General features: G+C 48.9%; 1 protein-coding gene across 1 annotated transcript in view; it reads left to right on the top strand.

The window, feature by feature from the left end:
* The first annotated feature begins 489 nt into the window (after positions 1 to 489).
* The window catches only part of UBE2QL1 (ubiquitin conjugating enzyme E2 QL1), a 32,723-nt gene continuing 10,600 nt past the window's right edge, over positions 490 to 22,612 (top strand). Inside the window, exon 1 of the mRNA XM_069492766.1 lies at positions 490 to 1,275. Coding sequence (XP_069348867.1) covers positions 490 to 1,275 — 786 coding nt within the window. The remainder of the gene's footprint in view (positions 1,276 to 22,612) is intronic.

Here is a 22,612-nt window from a genome sequence, read left to right on the forward strand (position 1 = left end):
AACGGCAGCGGCCCGGGCCCCGCGGTAGCCGCCAGCGCGGCACGGCCCGGCAGGCGCGTCAGGCGCGAGCCCGAGGCCACCTCGCTGCCTCCGGGGCGCTGCGGGCGGCTCTGCGCGCCCCGGCGCGGCGCTCGGACTCGGGGCCAGCGCGGCCACCGCCGCGCACAAAGGACAGTGGACACCGGCACTCCGGGGACTGTGCCCAGGGACTGGCCCGAGGACGGCCAGCCGCGCTGCGGCTCCTCCACTCCTGCCCTCCCCGGGCGGCGGGAGCCCGAGCCGGAGCGGGCCCCGTCATATGACAGCGGCGACACAGCAGCCGGCGAGATCGAGTGCTGCCCGCTCCGCTGCGCCACGGCCGCCGTCGCCCGGAGTGGCCAGCGCCGCGCCCCGCTGAGTGGTCACCAGTCGCCGCCGCCCCGCGTCCCCCGGGCTCGCGGGCTCCGGGGGAGAAGTCGGGGGTAGCTCCCCGCAGCCACCGAGCCTAAAATGGCCACGCTGCTCCGCAAAATCGGGCTGATCCGCCTGCACAACCGGGACACCGAGGACCCTAAGCACCACCACAACCACCGCGGCGGCGGTGGCCAGCAGAGCGCGTCGCTGCGCGGCAAGGGCGGCTCCAAGAGCGGTGGCCACAAGCAGCAGCAGCAGCAGCAGCAGCAGCAGCACCCCGGGGGCGCGGGCGACTCGAGCCCGGGGCCCGGCAAGGGCAAGGGCAAGCGCGCGGCGGAGCTGGCCCCGCGCGACAAGCCGCCGCAGCCGGCGGGGGCGGCGGGGGCAACGGGCGCCGGGGGCCCCCGGGAGCGGGCGGCGGGCGCCAGGGCGGGGCCGGGCCCAGCGGTGGCGGCGGCGGCGGCGGCCGGCAGCCTGGTGCCCGCGGCGCGCCAGCAGCACTGCACGCAGGTGCGCAGCCGGCGGCTCATGAAGGAGCTGCAGGACATCGCGCGCCTGAGCGACCGCTTCATCTCCGTGGAGCTGGTGGACGAGAGCCTCTTCGACTGGAACGTGAAGCTGCACCAGGTGGACAAGGACTCGGTGCTGTGGCAGGACATGAAGGAGACCAACACCGAGTTCATCCTGCTCAACCTCACCTTCCCCGACAACTTCCCCTTCTCGCCGCCCTTCATGCGGGTGCTCAGCCCGCGCCTGGAGAACGGCTACGTGCTGGACGGCGGCGCCATCTGCATGGAGCTGCTCACGCCGCGCGGCTGGTCCAGCGCCTACACCGTGGAGGCCGTCATGCGCCAGTTCGCCGCCAGCCTGGTCAAGGGCCAGGTAAGCCCGCGGGCGGTGGGGGGTGCGGGGAGCACCGGCCGAGGTGGGGGCGAGGGCTGCCCACCCACCCCAGCCGTCCGGCTCGGCCGGGCTCTGTCTACACAGCCTCTGTCGGGGAGATGCTCCCTGGGAGATGCTCCCTGGCTCCTCCGCTCCTCTTCCCTGAGCGTGTCCGTCCTGTCCCCACCTCCCATCCTGTTGCTGCTAGTGTCTCTGGTCTCTCCAGCTCGTCCATTCTCTCCCTCTCTCTCTGTAAGTCTCTCTCTCACTCCCCCTCCTCTTCTCTCCCATTCCTATACGCTCCCTCCTCTCCCCTTTCTCCTGGACCCCTTCTCCCCTGCCCTCCTCCTCTGCCTCCCTTCCCTCTCCCCCCCCCCCCCCCCGCCCCTTTTCCTTCTTCCTTCCCTATGGTCCTGTCTTCTCGCTCTTCTCTCCCCCTTGTCGGTTTCTCAGTCTCCTGACCCTGTGATCTCTATGAAGGTGGGAACTTTTCGTGGACCCCGGGATCTAAGTGTCCAACCCAGCTTCTCCCCCACCCCACCCCACAAGGGTGTCCTCTGCAGACAGCTGGGGGATGGTCTGCAGGTGGGCTCCCCGAGTTCACTGCCTGCTGGTGGACAGCTCCCCGGCTTCCCTCTTCTCAGCAACATCTCCTGGAAAGGTGAAGATTTTGCTCGTGAGAAATCTCTCTAGGGAGTCAGAGGTGTGGTTTGAGTGCTTCCTTAAGTGACAAGACCAGACTCCATCCAGGAAAGGCTGTTCTCCCTGGCTGAGCACCCCTTCCTGCCTGGTACCAGCCCCCGCCCAGGACCACCACCTCTGGGGTAGATGTTCCACCTCTCAGTCTCTCAGACCTTGTTTCTTCCTTTTGTTTCCTCACCCCACCCTCAGTGGTTAAATCCTTTATCAGAGCTAAAGATTTTAATGAAATTCTGAAATAAGGTCGAGCAGGTCGCATGTCTTCTCACCTATTGCACCAGATGGCAGCTTTACGGCAAGGAAACCCCAGAGGACTTGAGAGCTGGCAGGAAGCAGTCTCCTGAGACGGGGCCACCAGCAGCGGGCAGGGCACGGTGGTGCTGTCTTCCCCATCACATGCTCTTGACCATGTTCAAGTTCTCTGGGCTTTCCCCAAGTCACTATTAAACATTATTTAATAAAATCATATTGTTATATGGGTGACTTAGATTTACAAAAAAATCATTGTTTTCTTTAAAAGACCCTGAATGACCTCAGCTTGATCTTTCTTCAAGCAGCCTATGGGAAGCCCCTGTCTCTGTCCCCTTCCCTGCAGGATCTTTCACACTAATCAAATAAGGCTTGTTCTGCCAATTTCACTAGAGGTGGAACCCCTGGGATTCCAAACAAATAGCATCCTAACTCCAGCAGAGAAGGTCACTTAATTCTTGAGCCTTCCTGCTAGTCTCATCTTTTCTAGGGTTTAAGTCCTGTGTATTTCTTGAGCAGGGAATAGTCTGCGTGCAACGGCTCTAGAAAAACATCTTCAGCTGAGAAAGGTTCCGTGCTTTAACATCAGAGGTTCATGCTTCATCCTACAGTTACATGTTGGCTCTGATGCAAGGTGCATGTGGTTGAGTACAAGCCACAGGGTCGGGGAGGGGAGCGATTTCAGTTTGTTTTTCAAACAGGGTTTATACAAACGGTGTGGAAGAATATTCCACAGAAATGCCTCTGCTATTTGTTTCTTAAATCATTGCTAATCAGAACTCTTTGGAACAGTCTGTTTCTGTTTTTCATTCTTCACAGTGAAGATGACTTTGGGGATCAGGGAAGAGGACGGTAATGTTGCCTTATAGATTCACAGAATCATAACATTTTTGACTTGGAAGAGATATTAGAGGTCACCTGGACCACCCTCTTTATTTTAAAAGATGCAAGAAAATAAAGCTTTCAGATGAGAAATGAGGAAGGCTTAAAAAAAAAGAGAGAGAGAGAGAGAGAGAGAGAGGTCAGGAAATTAAATGTTTTCCATTTTTACATTAATGCCGTAATAATAATAGTTCCACTGGTGCCCATATACATCTATTCAAATAGACAGGTCCTTGTGTGTATATCCCTTTTCTTTGTCATCAAAATTGAGAGCCTTGCATACAGTTTGCAAGTTAGAGACTTCATTATTGAAAACAATTACACACATTTTTATTTCTTAATTTGATAAAATTGTAATTGAATTCAGTGCCCCTCCACCCAGGATATTATGTTATATTATCTGTACAGCATAGATACAAAGAAACAAAGGTAAAAACTCAGCACTTTTTAAAATCCAATGCAGTTTCTTTGCATTTTCTATGCTGGTTCCAACATACAGCTCTCCGAGAGAGTAATTTACGGTACACATAAAATATTCAAATGCAATGAAAGAACTGAAGGGATGAATAGTCATTAATGTTTTAGGATTCTGTGCATGGAGGAATTCTGGTAGTGTTTCAGGTAACCTGAGCGTTACTGGGCCTTTGCACACTTTTATGAATTCACTACTTACAGGTTGTTCAGGCCACATACAGTAGTTACCAAATTATTTCCATGGTTAAAGGTAATATGCTTTGGGAAAGCAATCAAAATACCTGATTATGTATTCAAAGAGAACTGGGACTTCTACAAAACCAATAATTACTTTAAAGGAAAGAGCCGTTATGTTCCAGTGAGGCTCCTCTGTTTGGGATTTCTTTTTTAGGACTCATTTTCTTAAGCTACAAAGTTAGAAAAGGCTGGTTTGTGTCTTTTATAGAGGAAAACACTCACTGCTCAGCTTTACTTTCTGAACTGAAGATATATTGTTCCTACACCTTTAGAGAAGTCAGGAGCTTCATGCATAGTATTATAAAAAATATCTGCTTAACAGTTCTGTGTACAAAATAAAAGGTTTAGGTTTATCACATGATATGATAAATTCAGTCATTTCATGAGACTTTTACCTGACTGAATATCTGGCCCATGTTATCAAAATTTCTTGCATCTTGCTTTATGAATGGTAGTTATTTTAAATTAAATTAATATAGAAGTTTCTTATATGATATAGTCTATGTAGAAATAGTGACGTTTGTCCATTACTAAACCCTCTTTTGACTAACTAGAGGCATTTTAGGTAACGCTTTTAGTTCTCTATAAATTGGATCAAAAATTTCTGTACTTTTAAAATGAACTCTTGAAAATGCTAAAAGTATACTTTTAGATAATTACGTGTATCCTTTATCTTTACTGAACCAAAAGAACACAATCCATTGCTCCTGTGTAGGAGTTTTGACATTCCAAAGCTGTAAGATTTTGATCTTGAAACTAAAGTAAACTGTACTGCCAGCACAGTGCTTGCACCTAGTAGATCGCTTGACCTACAAACACTGCATTTTCAGACTCTGTAAACCTAAACAAACTAGCACCGGGGTTGGAGGGTCCTGACCGTTAAGGGCCTTGGAGTTCACTGGCTTCTACTCCAGGTTTGGAGCACAAGACACTGGCATGACTGGCCGGGGACCCTGTTTTTGCAGCTGTGTGAGCAGCAGGGTCGCAGAAAACCAACTGATACACACTGAGTTAGGTTCTACTTTCGTGGCAGCTCACCTCCTGAGCATCCCCTTTTTAATTAATTAGACATGGCCAGGAGCGGGGAACCAGATGGCAGTTGAATGAGAATTTCTCACTCCTTGCCTTTCCCCTCAGAGCCAACGATATGATTCGTCATGAAAACAATGTTAATAATAATAACAGCAGCAGCAAACATTTCCTGTTTGCTTGTGCCAAACTCCGGACAGCTAAGAAGGTAGGATTTGGGGATTCCTCTTCGTTCTCCTCTTTTGATGTTCATTGTACAGGCGAGGAGACCGTGGCTCCACAAAATCTGGTGGAGCAAATACAGCTTCATGCAGCTTCACGTGGTCATAACAGCTGACGAGTGGCAAGGCTCTGAACACTCGTCAGCAGAGTAAAAGCTGTCAGGCATGGCAAAGTCAAGCCGGGCGCCATCAAAGCACTTTGCTGTTTCCAGGCAGTTGTTTATTAATTGTGACCTTCGAGATAATCATTTGTGTCCACAGAGAAAAGATACACAGCCAGCCCTCAGCAGAAGATTCTCAGAACATCAGGACTAAAATATCCTCAAGTCTAAGTATTTGAATTAAAAATTGGTAAACAATTCCAGAACACTTTTGTTTGCCTGATAGCACTAGTTTCTGGGATTTTTTTAAACAAAGGATACTGGCAGATGCCACTTGTCTGAGCATGGTGAAGTCGTGAAGGCTCTGCAGCTCAGCTTTGTTCAGTGATATTGTGCATCACTAAAGATCCATTTTAGGGCTTGAAGGCGTCTACGCCGTGGCGTCACCAAGAAGCACAAGTGCATGTGCACGAGCAGACATAAGTAAACCCGTCTTCAGAACCTCTTCCAAAGTGCTAGGCCTAGAAACAGCATTTCACTTACGACTGTAAATTTGCCAGGTCTCATCAGAAAGAGGAACAAAAATGAACAGCCCTTTGGGCTCCTAAAATCTTGGGCTTCCAACCTAATGTAACTGATAGAATTTTCAAAGCCCTGTATTTTGTTGCGAGGGCTGCCATCACAGAGTACCTGAAAGTCCAAGATCAAGGTGTTGGCAGGGCTGGTTTCTCCTGAGGCCTCTCTCCTTGGCGTGTAGACAGATGTCTTCTCCTCCCTGTGTCCTCACATGGTCGTCCCTCTGCGTGTGTCTGTGCCCTAATGTCTTCTTATAAGGACAGCGGATCAGGGCCCACCTCATGTCCTTATGTTAGCTGGATTACCTCTTAAAGACCCCATCTGCAAACAAGGTCCCGTTCTGAGGTACTGAGGGTTTGGGGTCCAGCATGTAGCTTGGGGGCTGGAGGAGACATGTTTCAGCCCCTAAGGTGCCCAACCGGAGTATCTTACCAGTTCCACACCCTGTGTCTCCAGCGAGTGTTCCTGGTTTGAAAAGCAACATAGATGAAGGGAGGCACAGGATGGCAAATTTGGGGTAGCACCGTCTAATTCGTCCAGGGAGACGTGGATTTTGGGTAGTGCTCCTAGGAGTCACGGTGTAGGGGACAGAGGTAATTGCTACCACTGATCATGCCATAGCTGGAGGTATCCATAGGTTGGACTGTTCGGAGAAAAAATAGCTACTTGTTCTTCTATCAAGTAGGGCAGGCAGGAGGACACAGACAGGACTGTGCATCCTAAAAATAGCCCTGTTCCAAGTGGAGCTGGACAGCCCTGGAGTGCGCCCCGCCCGGGGTTCTTTGGACAGTCCGTGACTTATTTACCCTGAGGCTTTGAGAAGAGGATGAAAATGCAGTTTTGTATACTTTTCTGATTTGCCTTAAGTGATGGGGAGATTTATTTTTCCTTTAAGGACAGCATGGGTTTGTGGCTGTTTTTCAGTGGAATGTGCCCACGTGGACACTCAGCAGACGTTTGTGAGAAAGGCTGACAGCCACACCCCACGTCTCCTGTCTCTCCCCAGGAACAGACTCACCTGGGCTCAGGCAGCCTCACTAGTAACACACTGAGGACAGATAAGGAACCAGCTAAAATGGCTTTCATATTAAAAAAAAAAAAAAGCCATTAATCATAGGTTCTTTGAGCCATGGTTCAGATCTCCCAGAATCATAGTTTTGTGCCACCACGGACTGTCGAGGAGGCCATGGGGAGAGGTGCAGAGGATGGCTGGACACCGGTGTCACTCCTTCCGCTTGTGCTGGTGGTTCCCAGTTAGATGCCCTGGGGCAGGGGGTAAATTATTCCAGTGGCAGGGCCCTCCCCTCACCTTCAGACTGCGCAGTCTGGGCTCAGGCCCTGGCTGGTTGGAAAAGCTCCTACCCCATGATTCGAATGGACAGTGGGGCTGGAAAAGCCACCCGACTCTAGTCACAACCCACATTCTGCCTCTGCAGCCGCCTGCCCACACAGCCTCTCCCACCAGCACCCAGCAGGGAGCTGCAGGGCTGGGGGTGAATGAGATCCCCTGACCTCCCCACCCCCGTGTCCTAGGTCAACCCTGACTCAGCACCCCCTCAAAGCTGGACTTGTGTAGAGAAGGCCATTCCTTCCTCCCTGGACCGCTTGCATAGATCAAGTGGGCTTATAAACCCTGAAAAAGAAAGGAAAATACTCAAGACAATTCAGTCAACCCTCCGTTAGACACAGCCACGGAGGGCTGGGGTGGGTGGACTCTACAGAACCATGGATGAGTAATTAATTAATGCTGCACATTTCTGAGCACCTTCGGTGCTACGGATCAGGAACTTGCTAGGCATGCAGTGGTGCATAAGGTGCACATAGTGTCTGCCCCAGAGAACTTACCTTCTAGTGGGGATAAAGCAAAACCCATCCACATTTGTCTTTGACATGCTAGGCAGCTTCGCAATGACGTTCTGGTTAATATTTGGGAAATATCGATGGACCTGGCAATGGACAGTGGCCTGGGTGTGCTCTGGGGACTGGGGCAAGGTGGGGTCCTGGGATCAACGGGGTCTTTAAAAATTCTGGGTGACGTTCTCAGAGGGATCACTCTACTTAAGGATGGCTAAGACTTGACATTGACACTGAGTGTCAACCACTCAGTGTCTTTCTGAACATTGTTTCATTGCCAATAAATGGAAAGATCGGGCATTTCCCAGAACCCACCAAGAAGTTGTTGTATGGCAACAATATTTCCAGTGATGTCCACACTTTCCTACTCAGTAAGTCGGCAAGCTAAGGTTTAATTGTTCAGTTATTTCTTCACTGTTACATGCATCATTCATTCATTCAGCACCCATTTGCTGAGGGTCTACCATGATTTGGGCACTGTAGTGACATCACCCTTGGCGTTCCCCTGGCAACCTTCCCCATTCTGCATCTCATTCCTGGTCACTCCCCTGCTCTTCTCCCTGGCCCGCTAATCCAGTGAGGCTGGGAAGAAACTAGCTGAGTGGGAGGACCAAGGACACCAGACTGAGAAAGTCGGGTGGAAGCAGATTTGGGACCAGCCAGGAGGCAGAGAATTGGGAAAGGGGGGCAGGTCTGTCTGCAGACGCTGGAGAGCTTGCCCAGCAGATCTGACATGGTCAGGGAGCGTGCACTCCCAGAGGCTCTTCCCTTCCTGTTCCCCATCCCTAGACGTTCCTCCAGCCCTGCTTCTGCCTGGCAGGATGCTTGTATTCCTGCAGTGCCTCATCCCACCTCTCCGTCCCCTTTCCTCTTCCCTGATGCCACCCACGGGGACCCTCTAAAATGCAGACTTGGCTTTCTCACACTTTGCTATGAGCCCTGTGGAATAGAGCCCAAGGTCCACGCACTGCCCACCCATGGTGGCGCTCCTCCATCCACCTGGCCCCACTGAGCCCCTCTCCCACCAGCCCCTCCTGTCTGCTGAGCCCCTGTGCTCCAGCTTGGCTCCTGGCCCTCCTTCAAAACCCTGCCCAGGCGCCCCCCTAACTCCTCTGCAAATGGCCCCTCAACTGCTCCTCCAATAAAGTGATGACTTCCTCCTCTGAGCCACCTCGGCATTGTCTGGAAAAAGCTCATTTCTGTGCATATCCTGCTAGACTGTGTTTACATATTTACAACTGTGTCACCCCTTCTCCAGCACCCTGTGTGTGCCAGTGTGTTTGTCACAAGATTTGTTTACCTGAGCAGACACCCATCCCCTTTGAGTTGCCCCTTTGTGCAGCATGATGTTAAAAATTGGAAATGTGTGTCAGATGCTTACTGTGGGCCAGAGTGTGTTATGTGAATCATTTGATTAAATCCTTGCTGCAGCCCATGAGGTGGGTGCTGTTGTTATCCCCATTTTGCAGAAGTGGAAACTGAGGTTCCCTGAGGTTGAATCACTTGCCAGAGGCACATGGCTGGTTAGGAGCAGAGCTGAGCTGCCACCAGGCAGTCTAGTGCTGGTGTCACCTGGTTCTGACAAACTGTCTGGTTGGCAAGTAGAAGCCACTCCAACCAAGTACCTCATGTACATGGCTGTTCCCACAGGTGCGTGAGGATGCTAGGAGTGCCTTTGCAGTTTTGCTGGCATGGTTTTGCTGCAATACTCGGAATGCATCCACAAGGGCATGGATGGTGCACCCGTCAAGTGTGACATGCGGTATGGAATTCTCAGCAAAGTTCGACAAATACATTCATCCAAATTCACCATAAGCTTGTTATATCAATTGTGAGAAATGAAAATGTTTTAGTTCTTTCAAACTGTGGGAGAAAGATAATTATTGCTATTTTATTTCTTCTGTACACAAAAGGGAAAGGCATTTTAGAGATTCTGAAAATACCTCAAGAAATGCTTTTTGAACATAATCGTTACATTGATAGAATCACTCATATAAAGAAATTACTACTTTAAATTAATTTCTCTAAAATAAATACTAACTCTCCATCAAGATATTTGGCAAGCGTTTCCAAGATTTTTTATTGAGCTCTTTGATGAGGGAGATAAGGGAATACTATCTCATAAAGGAGCGGATTACACTTAAAGTTGAAGTGTCCTCAGCTCACTTGGGAATTGAAGGGAAAATTTCCAGAATAATATTATAAGGGTACTTTGCAATTTTTGATCTTAAAGATCAGACATTTCTAAAAATCAGAATATGAAGTTACAGAATTTGGTATATACGGGTTCTAGTAAAAAGCAGCTATTAATATTTTATGAATTTGGACATTGTGTGCACAAAGTTATTAAAACAATTATTTTTACCCTACAGAAACATATGTATTAGGGCAGATTTTGAGTGTCAGTCTGGGTGCCCGTATTATTTCCTGGAAGGTGTCAGTCAGGAATTGGATACAATTGTGCCAAGTAAACATCAATTGCTGAAAGGATTCATTTGTTCTGGGGATCCTTCCTGATTAGTGACATACGCTACTCAACTCTGCTTCCCAGCTAAAGAAAAGTAAGACTATTATTGTGGAAACTTAACAGGAATTGAATTTGTTACAAGCTTAAATTAACTGTAACTAGTTGAATATTATAAGCTTTTAAAAAGTAACTGTTTCAAAGTCATCAAATACTAAATGAATCACAATTTCTCTAACCTCACTTTGTGCCAGGGGGCTGTTCTGCATCAGAGCCTGCCCCCGCAGCTCACTCGTGTGTAGGTGTGTGTGTGTGTGTGTGTGTGTGTGTGTCGTGCCCCCGGGGTGGGTGGGAGCCCCCACTCCAGGTTGGCCTGGGAACGCACAGCACAGCAAAGCCCGCAGCCTCCCCCACTGCCGCGGGGTAGAGTTCTCCAGGGGCTGCACCTTCCTCCCACGTGAGTGATGCCCAAACCCAGTGCAGGTGAGCTGCAGAGGGTACTGGCAGCTGACCCCACCCGTCAGAGACCTGCTCCTTGATCTCTTCTATAATGTGCATTATGATACACCATTATCTTAGAGAACCTCTGCAGGACCATTTCTCTAACTGGACAGCTCAGCCAGTGAAATTTTCTAAAGCTTAGAGGACATTATTATAATTCATAAATAAACTGATCTAATAAAAAGTGAATTGAACTCTACCGAATTGAATTAGGGTGATTATTTTATTAGTAATCTCATTTAAAAGGGGATCCTGGCATCTGCCTTTTCATAAATGAAAGTGATGGAGGTCTCTTGTTGGTTATTCCTGAAGGCCAGTCCAAGAGAAAGGGGAGACCACAAGGCCACCTGGAGGACTGCGTGGCCTCAAGGCATCTGGGACCCCAATGGACCCCTCCTGGGAATAATGACTTTAATTGCACAAAATAAAACACATAGGATCTCAAAGGAGAACAATTATACTTAAACACAGTCAAATCACAAGATTTTTTTAAAATATGATGAACTAACATATGAAATAAAACAGCACTTTATTCACATACTAAATATCAAGATCTGGAGGAAAGTCTAAGACCTCTCCTCATCTAACAGTAATGAGCATCAATATGACATTTCAAAATATCTACAACAACTGAAATGCGATATTTAAACATCTGGGATTTCTATTGGTGACAAAGCCAAGCCATTGCTAATACTACTGAGGTTTGTTAACTTTCAATCATAATTCAAGAAAGTGCTGAACTGCAGTTAGAAGTTAGTGAAAATAAAGACTTTTTTCCTTCCAAATTCGTTTGCCCTTGAGGGTACCTGGGCACCAGGTAATTGACAAGCTTAAATTGCTCATGGCTCTGAATGGCGATGGCTGTCTTGGGAAAGATCCTAAACCTTATTCTGCAGCTCATGGCCAGAACCACTGGGAACCAGGCTGAGGAGCCCAACAGGTGCCTCAGTTCTACCGTGTTATTGCTGGGTGGGGTTGAGATAAAACCATGGACCTGGAAGCAGAGGTAGAGCTTCAGTCACGTCCCCACCCCATCCCCCCCACCCCCGGCCCTAGCATTGTTCCCCCCTGGGCAGGTACTCACCTCCCTGGGCATCAGAGCCTCACCTAAAGATGAAGGGCATGAACCTCTCTGCATAGGTGAACAGTGATGATCAAAAGAAAGGTTGGACACACGTTCCTTGCATAGGTATTCCTTCTTTTAAAGGAGTATGATATTTATTGAAATAAATACACAAGAAAAGTATGACCAAAACCCAGTAACGTCCATTAAACAAAGAGAACTGCTTTCATAACTATTAGTATTTCATGGCAATATTAACATCCAATGTGCTCATATTTGTCCATACGTGACCATAATTTTACAAATATTCACAAGAAACTCAGGACAGCCTCCTTTTTGCCCTCTTAAAACTGCTGCCTCTCATCGCAGACCCTTGTCGTTGCCTCGGCTGACTTTGCATCACCCAGTCATTTTGCATCAGCTGCAGTTGGTTTCTGGTAATGACTGTGATTATGTTATTGTCCTACCGCAGACTGATAGCTGAGGTTTTCTCACCTTTTCAATTTTGGTCTCTTAAGAATCCCTTTCTATTCATAGTATCTTCAAATTAGCTTGATATCCTTCGCTGGTGTTAAGTTAGAAACTTATGTAGGAGAATATTTTTATTTAAAACATTTACCTCCATAATCTCTAAATGCACACCAGATGTCCTTGATATCTATTCAATGTTGTTGAAGTTTTTTCTTTGATACAGAATATAACGTCCACTTGAAAGGTATCTTACCTTTCAAAAGGTAAATCATCCATTTCTGTGCTGCTTAATAGTTTCCTTTTCTTTTCCTGTTGCTTCCTCTGTGTGACCACGGTGAGGATTGGTCCCTCGCACCCGATCTCAATCTCCTTCGTCCTCCTTCGGTCTCGTTCCTTTTGCCATTTCCTGCTACTCTTCTAGCTCAGTTCAGTCACCATATTTACAGGTCAACAGAGTTTTAGAAAATGTTTCAGAATATTCTAGAGGGTTTTACTCTTAGATTGGATGAGTACATTTGTTTCAAGTTATTTCTTTCAAATAGTGACAATGTACCATGTTTTAAGTGTACATGGAATCACTACAGTGATTCCAAGGAAAGTCTGGGGAAAGAATGAGTTTGGGAAATAGTGGCGAATGGAGAGTCACTTGGATAGATGCAGAAGGGACGGCGTGTCCCCGGTGCGGGGCCTTGAAAGGGGAGGCTCCAAGGAACAGATTGGCACCCTCATTTTCCTGCAGTGGTGTAGACCGAAGCAGTCACCGACCTGTGGTGTCCCCACTACCCCTCCCCCAACTCTGGGAACACCCGGAACCAGGAGCCAGGCCTTGGCCCGAAAGTCTCCCAAAGCCCCATTGGGCTAGGTATTTGCACTGTGACCTTATACTGAATTTTTGTTCCAGAATATCCTAAGGGCTTTTCTAAAAAGCAGGTATTCAGAATCACATAATTAAACAGAGTTGGGAAAGGTAGGTGCAGTGAACAGGTCGCTTGTAACCCAAGATCTCAGTGACGTTTGTCGAGCTGTGATAACGCTTGGCACTTTCTTGCCACGCAAAGTAAGTGCTCCTTCCTGATACATTAGGTTCTGCAGTGGGGACAAAGAAGCTACGAAAGATTTGCAATCCCACGTGAGACAAATTCCAAACTCAAGATGATGAGATGTTGTCTTACAAATAGAAACAGGAGCTGGCTCCCCCTCAGTTCCAGTAGAACCTTCTAGCATACACGTTCTCACTTTGCTCACTTGTCTGGTAGGTTCTGAAGGTCTTTGTCAGAAGTAGCTGATGTCACTGTTGTGCAGTCGAGGGGTCTCGGCCACCTCTGGCTGCTCTCGGCAGGCAGAGGAGGACTGGAACAGTGTGTGGGGTCGGGGAGAAAGGAGGTGACTCTCGCAGCTAAGAGCTGGCAGTGTCCTGGCAGCCGGCGGGTCTGGAGGGGGCAGCGGGAAGGCGGCCTTGCCGTGCCCTTCACGGTGTTTACACACACGCCTCAGGCCACCCTCGGTGGAATTTTAACGGCCTTAATGACGTTTCAAAAACAGAGGTTCATTTGGACTTGGGATGCAGCTATTTTTTGCTCCTGCAGTTAATGGCATTCCTCGCTCTGCAGGGCCATCTGTCCCGGTGCCTCGACAAGAAGCTCCGCCATGGAAGGATTGGGCACAGTGTCCTCTGTGTGGCCGCTGAGGCGCCGGCACCATTCTGGGGCACTTTTTAAATGGAACTACCATTGTACTTTTCTTAGACTCTTTCTTAATAGATTCATATTGAAATTTCAGAGCCAGGTGAAGTGGCAGGCAATAATGAGATTGCGTCTAAATAAGAGTGAATATTTTAATTTCATAACAGAAAACCAGGAGATGAGCAAAAAATAACTTTCACGAAGTCTGCATCTCAGGGTCCAGTGGCTTTCAGCCTTGGTTTCCACTCCTGGTGGGGGGGTGTTGCACCCCCACTCCTGCTCCACCCGTCCCCTCCTGCCGCCTGCACCCTCCCAGGGCCCCGAGCAAGCAGGAGGCACGCAGGTGGTGAGCTGCACACCTGACTTGGCGCCCAGGGTGCTGCGTCAACGGCGGGGCTACAGTGGGGCTAGCTGCCGCTTCACACCACCCCACCCCACCCCCACCCCCACCCCCGATTCCTCTTCCACAGACTGGGGCAGGAGTCACCTCCTGTCCTTGGCAGCTCGCAGTGAACTCTCCCAGGAAGTGTCCCTCTCAGTGCGCAGTGAATGTGAGCTGGTCTCCAGCGCCCCTCAGCACCCTGCGGCCAGCTGTCCTGTGGAATCCCACCCGTCCATCCATGTCCTCGGGCGGCCTCTGCTCTTCCGGCCGCCAGGCGCTGGCCAGGCCAGCTCTCTCCATCCCAAGCCCAGAGCGCAGCCTCCGGCTGGCTGCAGCACGTGGGCCTCCCGGGGGGCTGTCCCGTGTTTCCCTACGGGAGGGGCACGTGGCATGTGGGCCTGTGGGGCTGCAGGACCCGCCCAGACCTTGTCCCTACCAGGCACTCAGCGCAGCATTGTAGAATGAAGAATGAAGTTGAGCGGATGACCTTTAAGGCAACACAAGGTCATGAGTCATCCAAGAAAGGTGGAAGGTGCTGAGTACACGGTAATTGCGGTGTCGGGAAAGTGGACGTTTTTAGCAACAAAGGGACACTCCATCAAAAGGCGTGTTCTGGTTGGGGATGAGTGCCAAAATAACGTCACTCTGGCACCGTGAGCACACTACATCATTAGAATTCTCTGTCTTCCCCTGCACACAGAATTCACTGGTCAGGCTGTTTTAGTAACCGAGAATTGGTTTTATGGGGTTTTGTTTTTAATCATGTGCCCTTGAAATGTCACCGTACTATTTGCCAGAAAGGATACCAGGCGGGACGTCAGAGAGAGGTTTGCATTTGAAGTTGAGAGACAGCAAGCGAAGCCGCCTGCCCATTGTGCCCAGACTGTCACCCGGCATGCCCGCCCTGGGTGTTCATTTCACTGAGTAATTTACTGCAGAGGGTGTTGTGTAAAGAATGTCTTCGTAAACATCTTTTCTTTTGCTTCACTGAAGTCTTTTCTGGTTGGAGCTATCATGTAAGTTCAATCTCTCTCTCTCTCTCCCTTCCCTCCTTCCCTGTAGTTGTGACTTTTATTACTGGAGCCTATATTATTGGCCCCACTATCATTGGAGGGCTGCTGAAACACAGTGCCACAGATCGGGAGCTTAAACAACAGAAATGCATTTCTGGAGGCAGAGTCTGAGGTCAAGGCTGGGCAGGGTCTGTTCCCTGTGAGGCTTGTGTCCCTGGCACATAGATGGTGCCTTCCCCGTCTTCACACAGTCTTCCCTCCATGCCTGTGTCTGAATGTCTTAGAGGGACACCGGCCATATTAGATGAGGCCTCACCACAGTGACCTCATTTTAACTTAATTACCTCTGTAAACACTCAATTTCCAAATGCAGTCACATGCTCAGGTGCCAAGCGTTGGGGCTTCACCATAGGAATAGGAGGGCATGCAGTTCAGCCCCCGAGAGAGCCTTTCTTTCCAAGCACGTGGCAGTGTGGGTCATCTGCTTTCTGTCTTGGGACCTTTGCATCTCAGACGTCCTCTCCCTTGTCTCTGCCCAGCTGCGAGCAGGCCCCCTGCGTTAGCTGCGGGCTCCTTCGTCCCCAGCCCCCTGTGCTCCTGCAGCATCCACACAGCCTATATCGCCAGCTTGAGGTTTCCCAGGTTCCTCTGCTTTTCTCAGCTGTCCCAGAAACATTTTTTTTTTTCACTTTTTCCAGCTCATCATAATTGCCTCTATTTGTTCCTGCTTTGCTTTTCCTCTCCACCTTAAGGATTGTTCTTGCTTAGTCTGCTGCGGCTTCTCTCCTTGCTCTTATCAACATCAATGAACACTCTGTCTTCTTCAGCACTTTCTCCATTTCCCTCTTTATTCCAGAATGACATTATTTTTTTGTCTCACTTTACCTTGTCAAAGTCTCTGCAAATCTCCTCCTTCAGCCCCACTCTCGTGCTGCACATCTGGGTTTGTCCACAGTTAACAGGAATATTCTTTTTCTGTCCTCTCTTTCCAGCCATGACTGTCATAAAAATGCCCTTTCCCCGAGGAGCTGGTCCCCTGCCCAGTTTTCTCTCCCTGGCCGTCCTCCCTAGGAGCATGGGGGCTGGGTTAAGGGACATCCCTGCCCTGTGCATTGGCCTGAGGATCTGCAGACAAAGAGGACATGGGGCAAAGGGATTGCAGAGGGATGGAGTGGGCAGGCAGTGTAGACATTCAGGGGGACTGAGAGAAAGACGGGCTGGGGAGTGGATTATTATTTCAAACAACCACCTGAAGCATCGTGATCCTTGAAGGCCACCCTAGTGGACCAGCTGCGGTTGAAATTATCATGGTGAATGTGTTTTTCATCCGGTTGGTTTTTATGCTGATACTTCCAAGGGATGCTTTGTTTAACCATTGTTTTCATCATTTTAAATGTTTCACCAAAGTTAGATGTAAGATGCTTTCTGAAAGTCCTTAATCCCAATTTTTATGGTAATTTTACTCATTCAATTTATAGTCACATCAGAGAAAAATTATTAGTTGTTAATTTTATTTACTCCTTTGAAGCAAACGTGAGAATCTGGGTGATACACCAGCCCAGTCACTAGGTCTGTCAGGAAGAACAATTTTGTTCAACTGTTTGCACTTTGAGTGCATTCTTAGTTTATTTGAAAGTAGAGAAGTTCATCAGAATGTCCCCAGATATGCCGCCAGCACCACCGGGCAGCACCACGACTTAGAAGAGGGAGGCCAGCCCTTGCTGTGATTCACAGAGGCTCACAGCCCACGCCTACGGCCACCCCCCACCGTGGCGCCTTCTTCCCGCTCTTCTGTCACAAGACTCCTGTCTCTCGCCCTTTTGGGACTTTGAACTCTACAAGAGCAGGACGCACTTGGTTTCCTCCACCAGCATCGGCAGAGGGTAGCACGGCTGCCTGAGGCCTCGCTGTGTCTCCGTGACAATTGTCACTGTCGTGTGTCCAGAGCCCTGGCTGGGCAGATGACACTCAGCATCCTCCCACGCTCAGTCGCCGAGGCTGACCAGCCCCAGGTGGCTCACGAGTGGAGGGATTTTCCACAAAATTCACAAACACTAGAGTCCAGCAAAATATCTTAAGACTGGGTCCTTAACTTATGTACAACCTAAAGCTTTTTGTAAAATGAAAATGCACATTTAAAGCATGTCTATAAATTTTTTTATTCAAGCAGTATACACTTAAATGTTTACATTTTAATTCCAAGATGACATCCATGACTTTTACAATGTCATAATTAAAATGATCTGTGGGGTTTTTTCTTCCCTTAAGTGCACTTAACCCAAAAAAGCCAATTAAATGAGAAATAACATAAATAGATTTTCTCTGTTGCTACCGACTTTGATCTGCCCTCGTGATAGTAACGATTTATTAGAGAAGTAGATTGCTCTGATTTGGTTCAATTTAACAAATACTATTCAGTTGGAATCAGATGCCCTTCCGTGATGAGAGTGAACACAGGGGGCATTTGATGGTAGTTCTGGGCAGGACCCCACGTTGGTCTACGGTGACTGTGGACCCAGAGCACAAGGGGTGAGTCAGCCGCGGTGTCCAGGCTGAGCGGCAGCGCTGTCGCGTGGACCAGCACTGAGGGCAGAGCTCCTCCGGCCACTCCAGGCTGTTCAGAAGACAGAACCTGGCGCTGTGACTTTGACCTCTACATGAAAGACGAGCCCCTCGGAAGACCCACACTTCCCCAAGGGCAGCTCTAGGAATGTGCCTTTGTCCACTCGCCGTTGGTCCACTTGCATCTGGGCCTGCAATAAATCAGTCATATAATTATATTATAGTCCTCATTGTTATTATTATTATCTTACAATTTTTGCCCTAAATATCAGTGCTTTGGTATTTCATGAAGGAGCCAGGAAAAGCACAGATTCGTGATAATGTGCAAAATTGTAGTGCTGTATGTTATCTCGTCTAACTTCTAAAACTCTTAAGAATTTGTCTGCTGATCATGAAAAGCTCCATGATCCCATGTGTCAGAGTAGATGCTTTTCTGCACACATAGAACACACACAGTTACACAGGTATAAATGATTTCTTCGGTAATGGGACCATGCTTTTCCTGGTGAAGTGTGCACGTCTTTCTCATGAGTGCACCGGACAACCTGCTCAGCTAACTCTTGAGAAGGCTGCCGAGCCTCCTAGGATGTGGGGTGGCATGGCTGATGGAGCAGGTCCTCTGGGAGGGGACAGTTAGGAGGGCTCCGGTCATCCCCTCCTGAGACAAGCTGCACACCAGGTCTGCTCCTGTGCTCTCCTTACCCCAGGGAGACACCCAGAAGTGGGGTGCTGGATCAAAGGGCAGGGACACACCCCATATTGATCGGATAACATTCCTAGACTGCCCTTTGGAAAGGTTACCCTGGGTTACCGGTTCACACCCCCATCAACAGCATGAGACTCAAACCCTCCCCAGCCCTCCAGCCCTGAAGATTATGGCACTTCCTAATCTCACTGGCAAAACATATCTTATGTTTTTAGCTTACATATTTTTTATGAGGTTTAGCATTTTTCATGCAGTTGGGTTTTTTATTTATTTGTTTAGGTTTGGGGGCTTTCTTGGCCACTTGAATCCCTTATTTGCCCCTTTTCCCTTTTTATTTGATTGGCATTTGTCTTACTATATTTAGGAAATTTTTTTGTCAAGTTGATTCCTAGGCCTCTGTTTTCTTGATCTATTGCAGCAGAACAAATTACCCCCAAACTCAGTGTCGCAAAACAACCAACATCTCTGCTCTCAGTTTCTGTAGTTCAGGAATCCAAGTGCCACATGGCCAGGTGCCTCTGGCCCTGGGTCTACCGTGAACCTGCAGTGGAGCCGTGGGCCCGGGCTGCCGTCTCATCCAGAGGCTTGGCTGGGGAGGATCCTCTTCCAAGATCATGCGAGTGGCAGCTGGAGGGATTTGGTTTCTGTCTAGAGGCTTCCTCAGTCCCTTGCACATTAAGTTTCCTAGTTATGTGGCTAATTCTTGTCAATTTTCAGAATTTTTTTTTCTGTTTTCCAGATATTAATTCCTTGTGTGGGTGTTAGACATTGCAAACATCTTCTCCCAATATTTTCTCTCTCTTCCTCTCTCACTTTTTGTTGGGAAAAAAAAAAAAAAACCCTCCCTACTTTGAAGTGGGCACATTGGTACATCACCTCACGGTCAAGGTGTTTGTGGGGATCCACTTCCTCACCACACCGCACGTCGCAGGACGCCCTGCCATATTCTCCCACCAGGTTCAGAGGGTTCCTTTTGCATTTTAGGTTTCACCCACCTGGAGTCCTCCTGTGTGCGCTGTCAGGTCAAGCCGCAGCCCCCTCCCTGCCTCTCCAGACAGCGAGTGGCTTCCCTTCGCCCCGTGGACCGAGCCACCTCAGCCACCTCATCTTTTTCCAGGGCCGTTTTCACCCCATCACAGTCCCGTGGGAAGATGATTCCCTCGTCTGTTCCACTCCCCGATTTTCCTGCTCCTGTGCAGACATTATACCGTCTTTAGGAACATGCGTCCTGATTTAACATCTCATAGGCCAAGACCCCCTCTTTGCTCTTCGTTTTCAAAATTATCTTAGCTTTTTGTGGATCATGTAAATGTCCCAATTGTGTGTCAAGAATTTTACTCAGAGTAGTGAACTCTAGTTTCCACAAGAGAGCCGACCCCAACCCTCGGTGGCTTAGCACAAGAAAGATGCGTTTCAGGGCAGAGTCTGATACAGGCCGGTGTCCCTCCCCCATCGGGACCACGGGGCATCCGAGTTCACAGCAGCAGGAATGAGAACGGGGGACACACGCGTGTCCTTCCACCTACTGCCCGCTGGCCACTCGGCCCCACTCTGGTGGCAATAGAGTCAGAAATGTAAGGACACGTGCCCATCTCTCTGCCACACCCAGTGCCCTGGAAATAGCTGAACCTTTAGGGTTTTCTGTGCGTAGCCATTCTGTCCCCTGCAAACAGCAAGGGCCGCAGAATGCTGCCTCCCTGTGACGCAGACACTCTCAGTGCACGAGAGACAGGCGGGCAAAGCCAGAGCCGAGCTTATTTTTGCGACTTCAAATCCAGAGATTGAACCAGCCTGATTTTTGTTATCTTTGAATCTTAACAAAAGCCATTGTAAATACCGCAATAACAAAGCCAGGAAAATTAATTTGTAAAATTGTTCTTATGCCATTTAAAGTATCAGTACAAAATGCAGCTGGGATCAACTTTTCCATTACGAGGAAAAGGGCAGTTTTGATGACATACTCTTTAACTCCCTTTGACATCTAATTTAGGGCCCTCCACATATTGCTGACCGCAGACAGAACAAATTAGGTAAGGTACTTTCAGTAAAATTGAAAGACTTTACTTTGAAACTCCAGTTAAATGATACTCACTGGGAAGCTGTGATCAGAACTTGAGAGTTGGTTGAAGTTTTAAGCCTGTGGGGCTAAGATGACATTGGCTTGTGCCCATGGGAGTCTAAAGGGTCAGTCATGACCTGTGACTTCACGCAGATCCCCTACCCAGGGTGGAGCACTCCAGCGTAGGAGGCTAATCGTCACGAGTACATGCATGGCACGGCCTGGGAGGAGCTGGGTATTCTGTGACCAGCTAAGGCTGGGAAGTCATGGCTTAGGAGGAGTTACCGACAGATTCTGAGCACCAACAACATGCTGATATCTCTTGTGAATGTTCAAGTATCACAGGTTTCCAACTCTGAGTCCCGGAATAGGCTTGAGCTGTGGAGGGACGCTGCCTTTTCCTTGGAAACTGGTATGTCCCTTGTTTGGAATTCTAACCATGCCATAACAGGGACTTCAGGTCCATGGTGACAATCCTACAGGATTTGTCATTCATCCTCAGCAAAGATGCTTGAGCACCCTATAAGATGCTGGGTGTGCAGTCGTGGGAAGCTTGCAATGAGATCTCACGTACTCGGGGTAATGCGTGAAGATGCGTGGCCAGGGGTTCCACTGTGTCATGAGGGGAGAGGTGGTTGTGAGTGTGGGCTCTGGAACCCAGCTGCTCCAGTTCAGGTCCCATCTCCAACACCCACCTTGGGTGGGTGCACAACCTTGGGCAATCTAAATCTGTGCCTCAGTTTCCCTGCCTTTCCCTGGTGAGGACTGGGCCAGTTTATACACAGAAAGTCCTTAGAATAGTGAAGGGCACAAGCTTTACCTACACTGTGTTATAAAGCATGTATTATTTGGAGATTTCCAGTGATGCTGATAAAAATCACTGATTAAATTATTTTTGTATGATTTGTGTTGCTTATTGAAGTCTTACTTAATCAAAAAGCAAAGAGTGTGTTGCAACACCCCTATACAAATAAAAAAATTAAAATGAGAGCATCTCCCAAAGTAATGACCTAAAAGTAATAATAGCCATCCCAGTTGCTTATAGGAAATCTCTTGTTAATTTTATTAGGTCAATCAGAATCAGTCCTGAGCTTTTCAACCAGAGACTAGAAATGTGAATTTAGAATCAACTTCCTGTCTTGATCCCAATCTTAAGAGTCTTTCATGTTAATAGAACACTACATTTTCCACAAAGGTCCCCGATTTGTTTTGTCAACACGGAGTAAGCTGTTTTATCTTGCCCTGTGCTTTGTCCTGCATTTCCTTGCAAACCTGGGAAAGGTGTGTGCTAGGTTTCATTTATACTGGAACCATCGCTGCGTAACACCAGCCAGTTCGGGAAGGTGGAGTGACATTGTGCAGCCCTGAAGTAGTTTGAGTCCTCTCCTTGTCTCCTGTCACTCGTAGCCCACTATGGGGCGGGTTCTCCTGTTCCGGGCGCCCTCAGCGTAACGGGAAACCAGCGCAAGTGCAGGGAGGGGCGATGGCGGGGCAAGCGCCAGCATCGGACTCCATCCTGGAAGCCAAAGCTCTGCCTGGAGCTGGGGTGAGAACTGGCCTTCCAGCCCATGGCTGGAGACGACAGAGCCCTGCGGTGTGGAGAGAGCCTAGGCCAGTAGGTGCTCCCAGCGCAGAAGCGCACGGGCTTTCCACAGCCGGCCCCTGCTGATGGGAGCTTGATTTCACCACAAGACCTGCCAGAAAGACTGCTTTAGGAAATACACTTGTTTTTTAAAGTAAAGGGCTTTAGGATTACCTGTAAATTCATCACACCCCTTGAAAAGGCTCAAAGGGACCCTTTGAGATCCTTGGGTTCAGGGGGTGGGGAGGAGAACTGCCTGCTTAGCCATCGGATGAGTTTCTGGAAGTCTGGGGAGTTGGTGGCTCTTGGGCTGCTCTTCCCAGTGGGGGATGGGGTGGGAGGGGGTCTGCGGGTGTCAGAGAGGGTGTCAGCCCTGCACCTCATTAGCACCCCGTTAGCAGCCCTGCACAAACCATCAGAATGGTCTTCTCAGGGCAAATGTGCAAGCATGGTTCAAGTTTATTGCAAGATGTTTTGCTGTTAAAAGTTTTCCTGGCACATAAAAGACTAATTTACCCACAAGTGAAAAC

Source organism: Eulemur rufifrons, chromosome 17 (assembly GCF_041146395.1).
Source record: "Eulemur rufifrons isolate Redbay chromosome 17, OSU_ERuf_1, whole genome shotgun sequence".
NCBI lineage: Eukaryota > Metazoa > Chordata > Mammalia > Primates > Lemuridae > Eulemur > Eulemur rufifrons.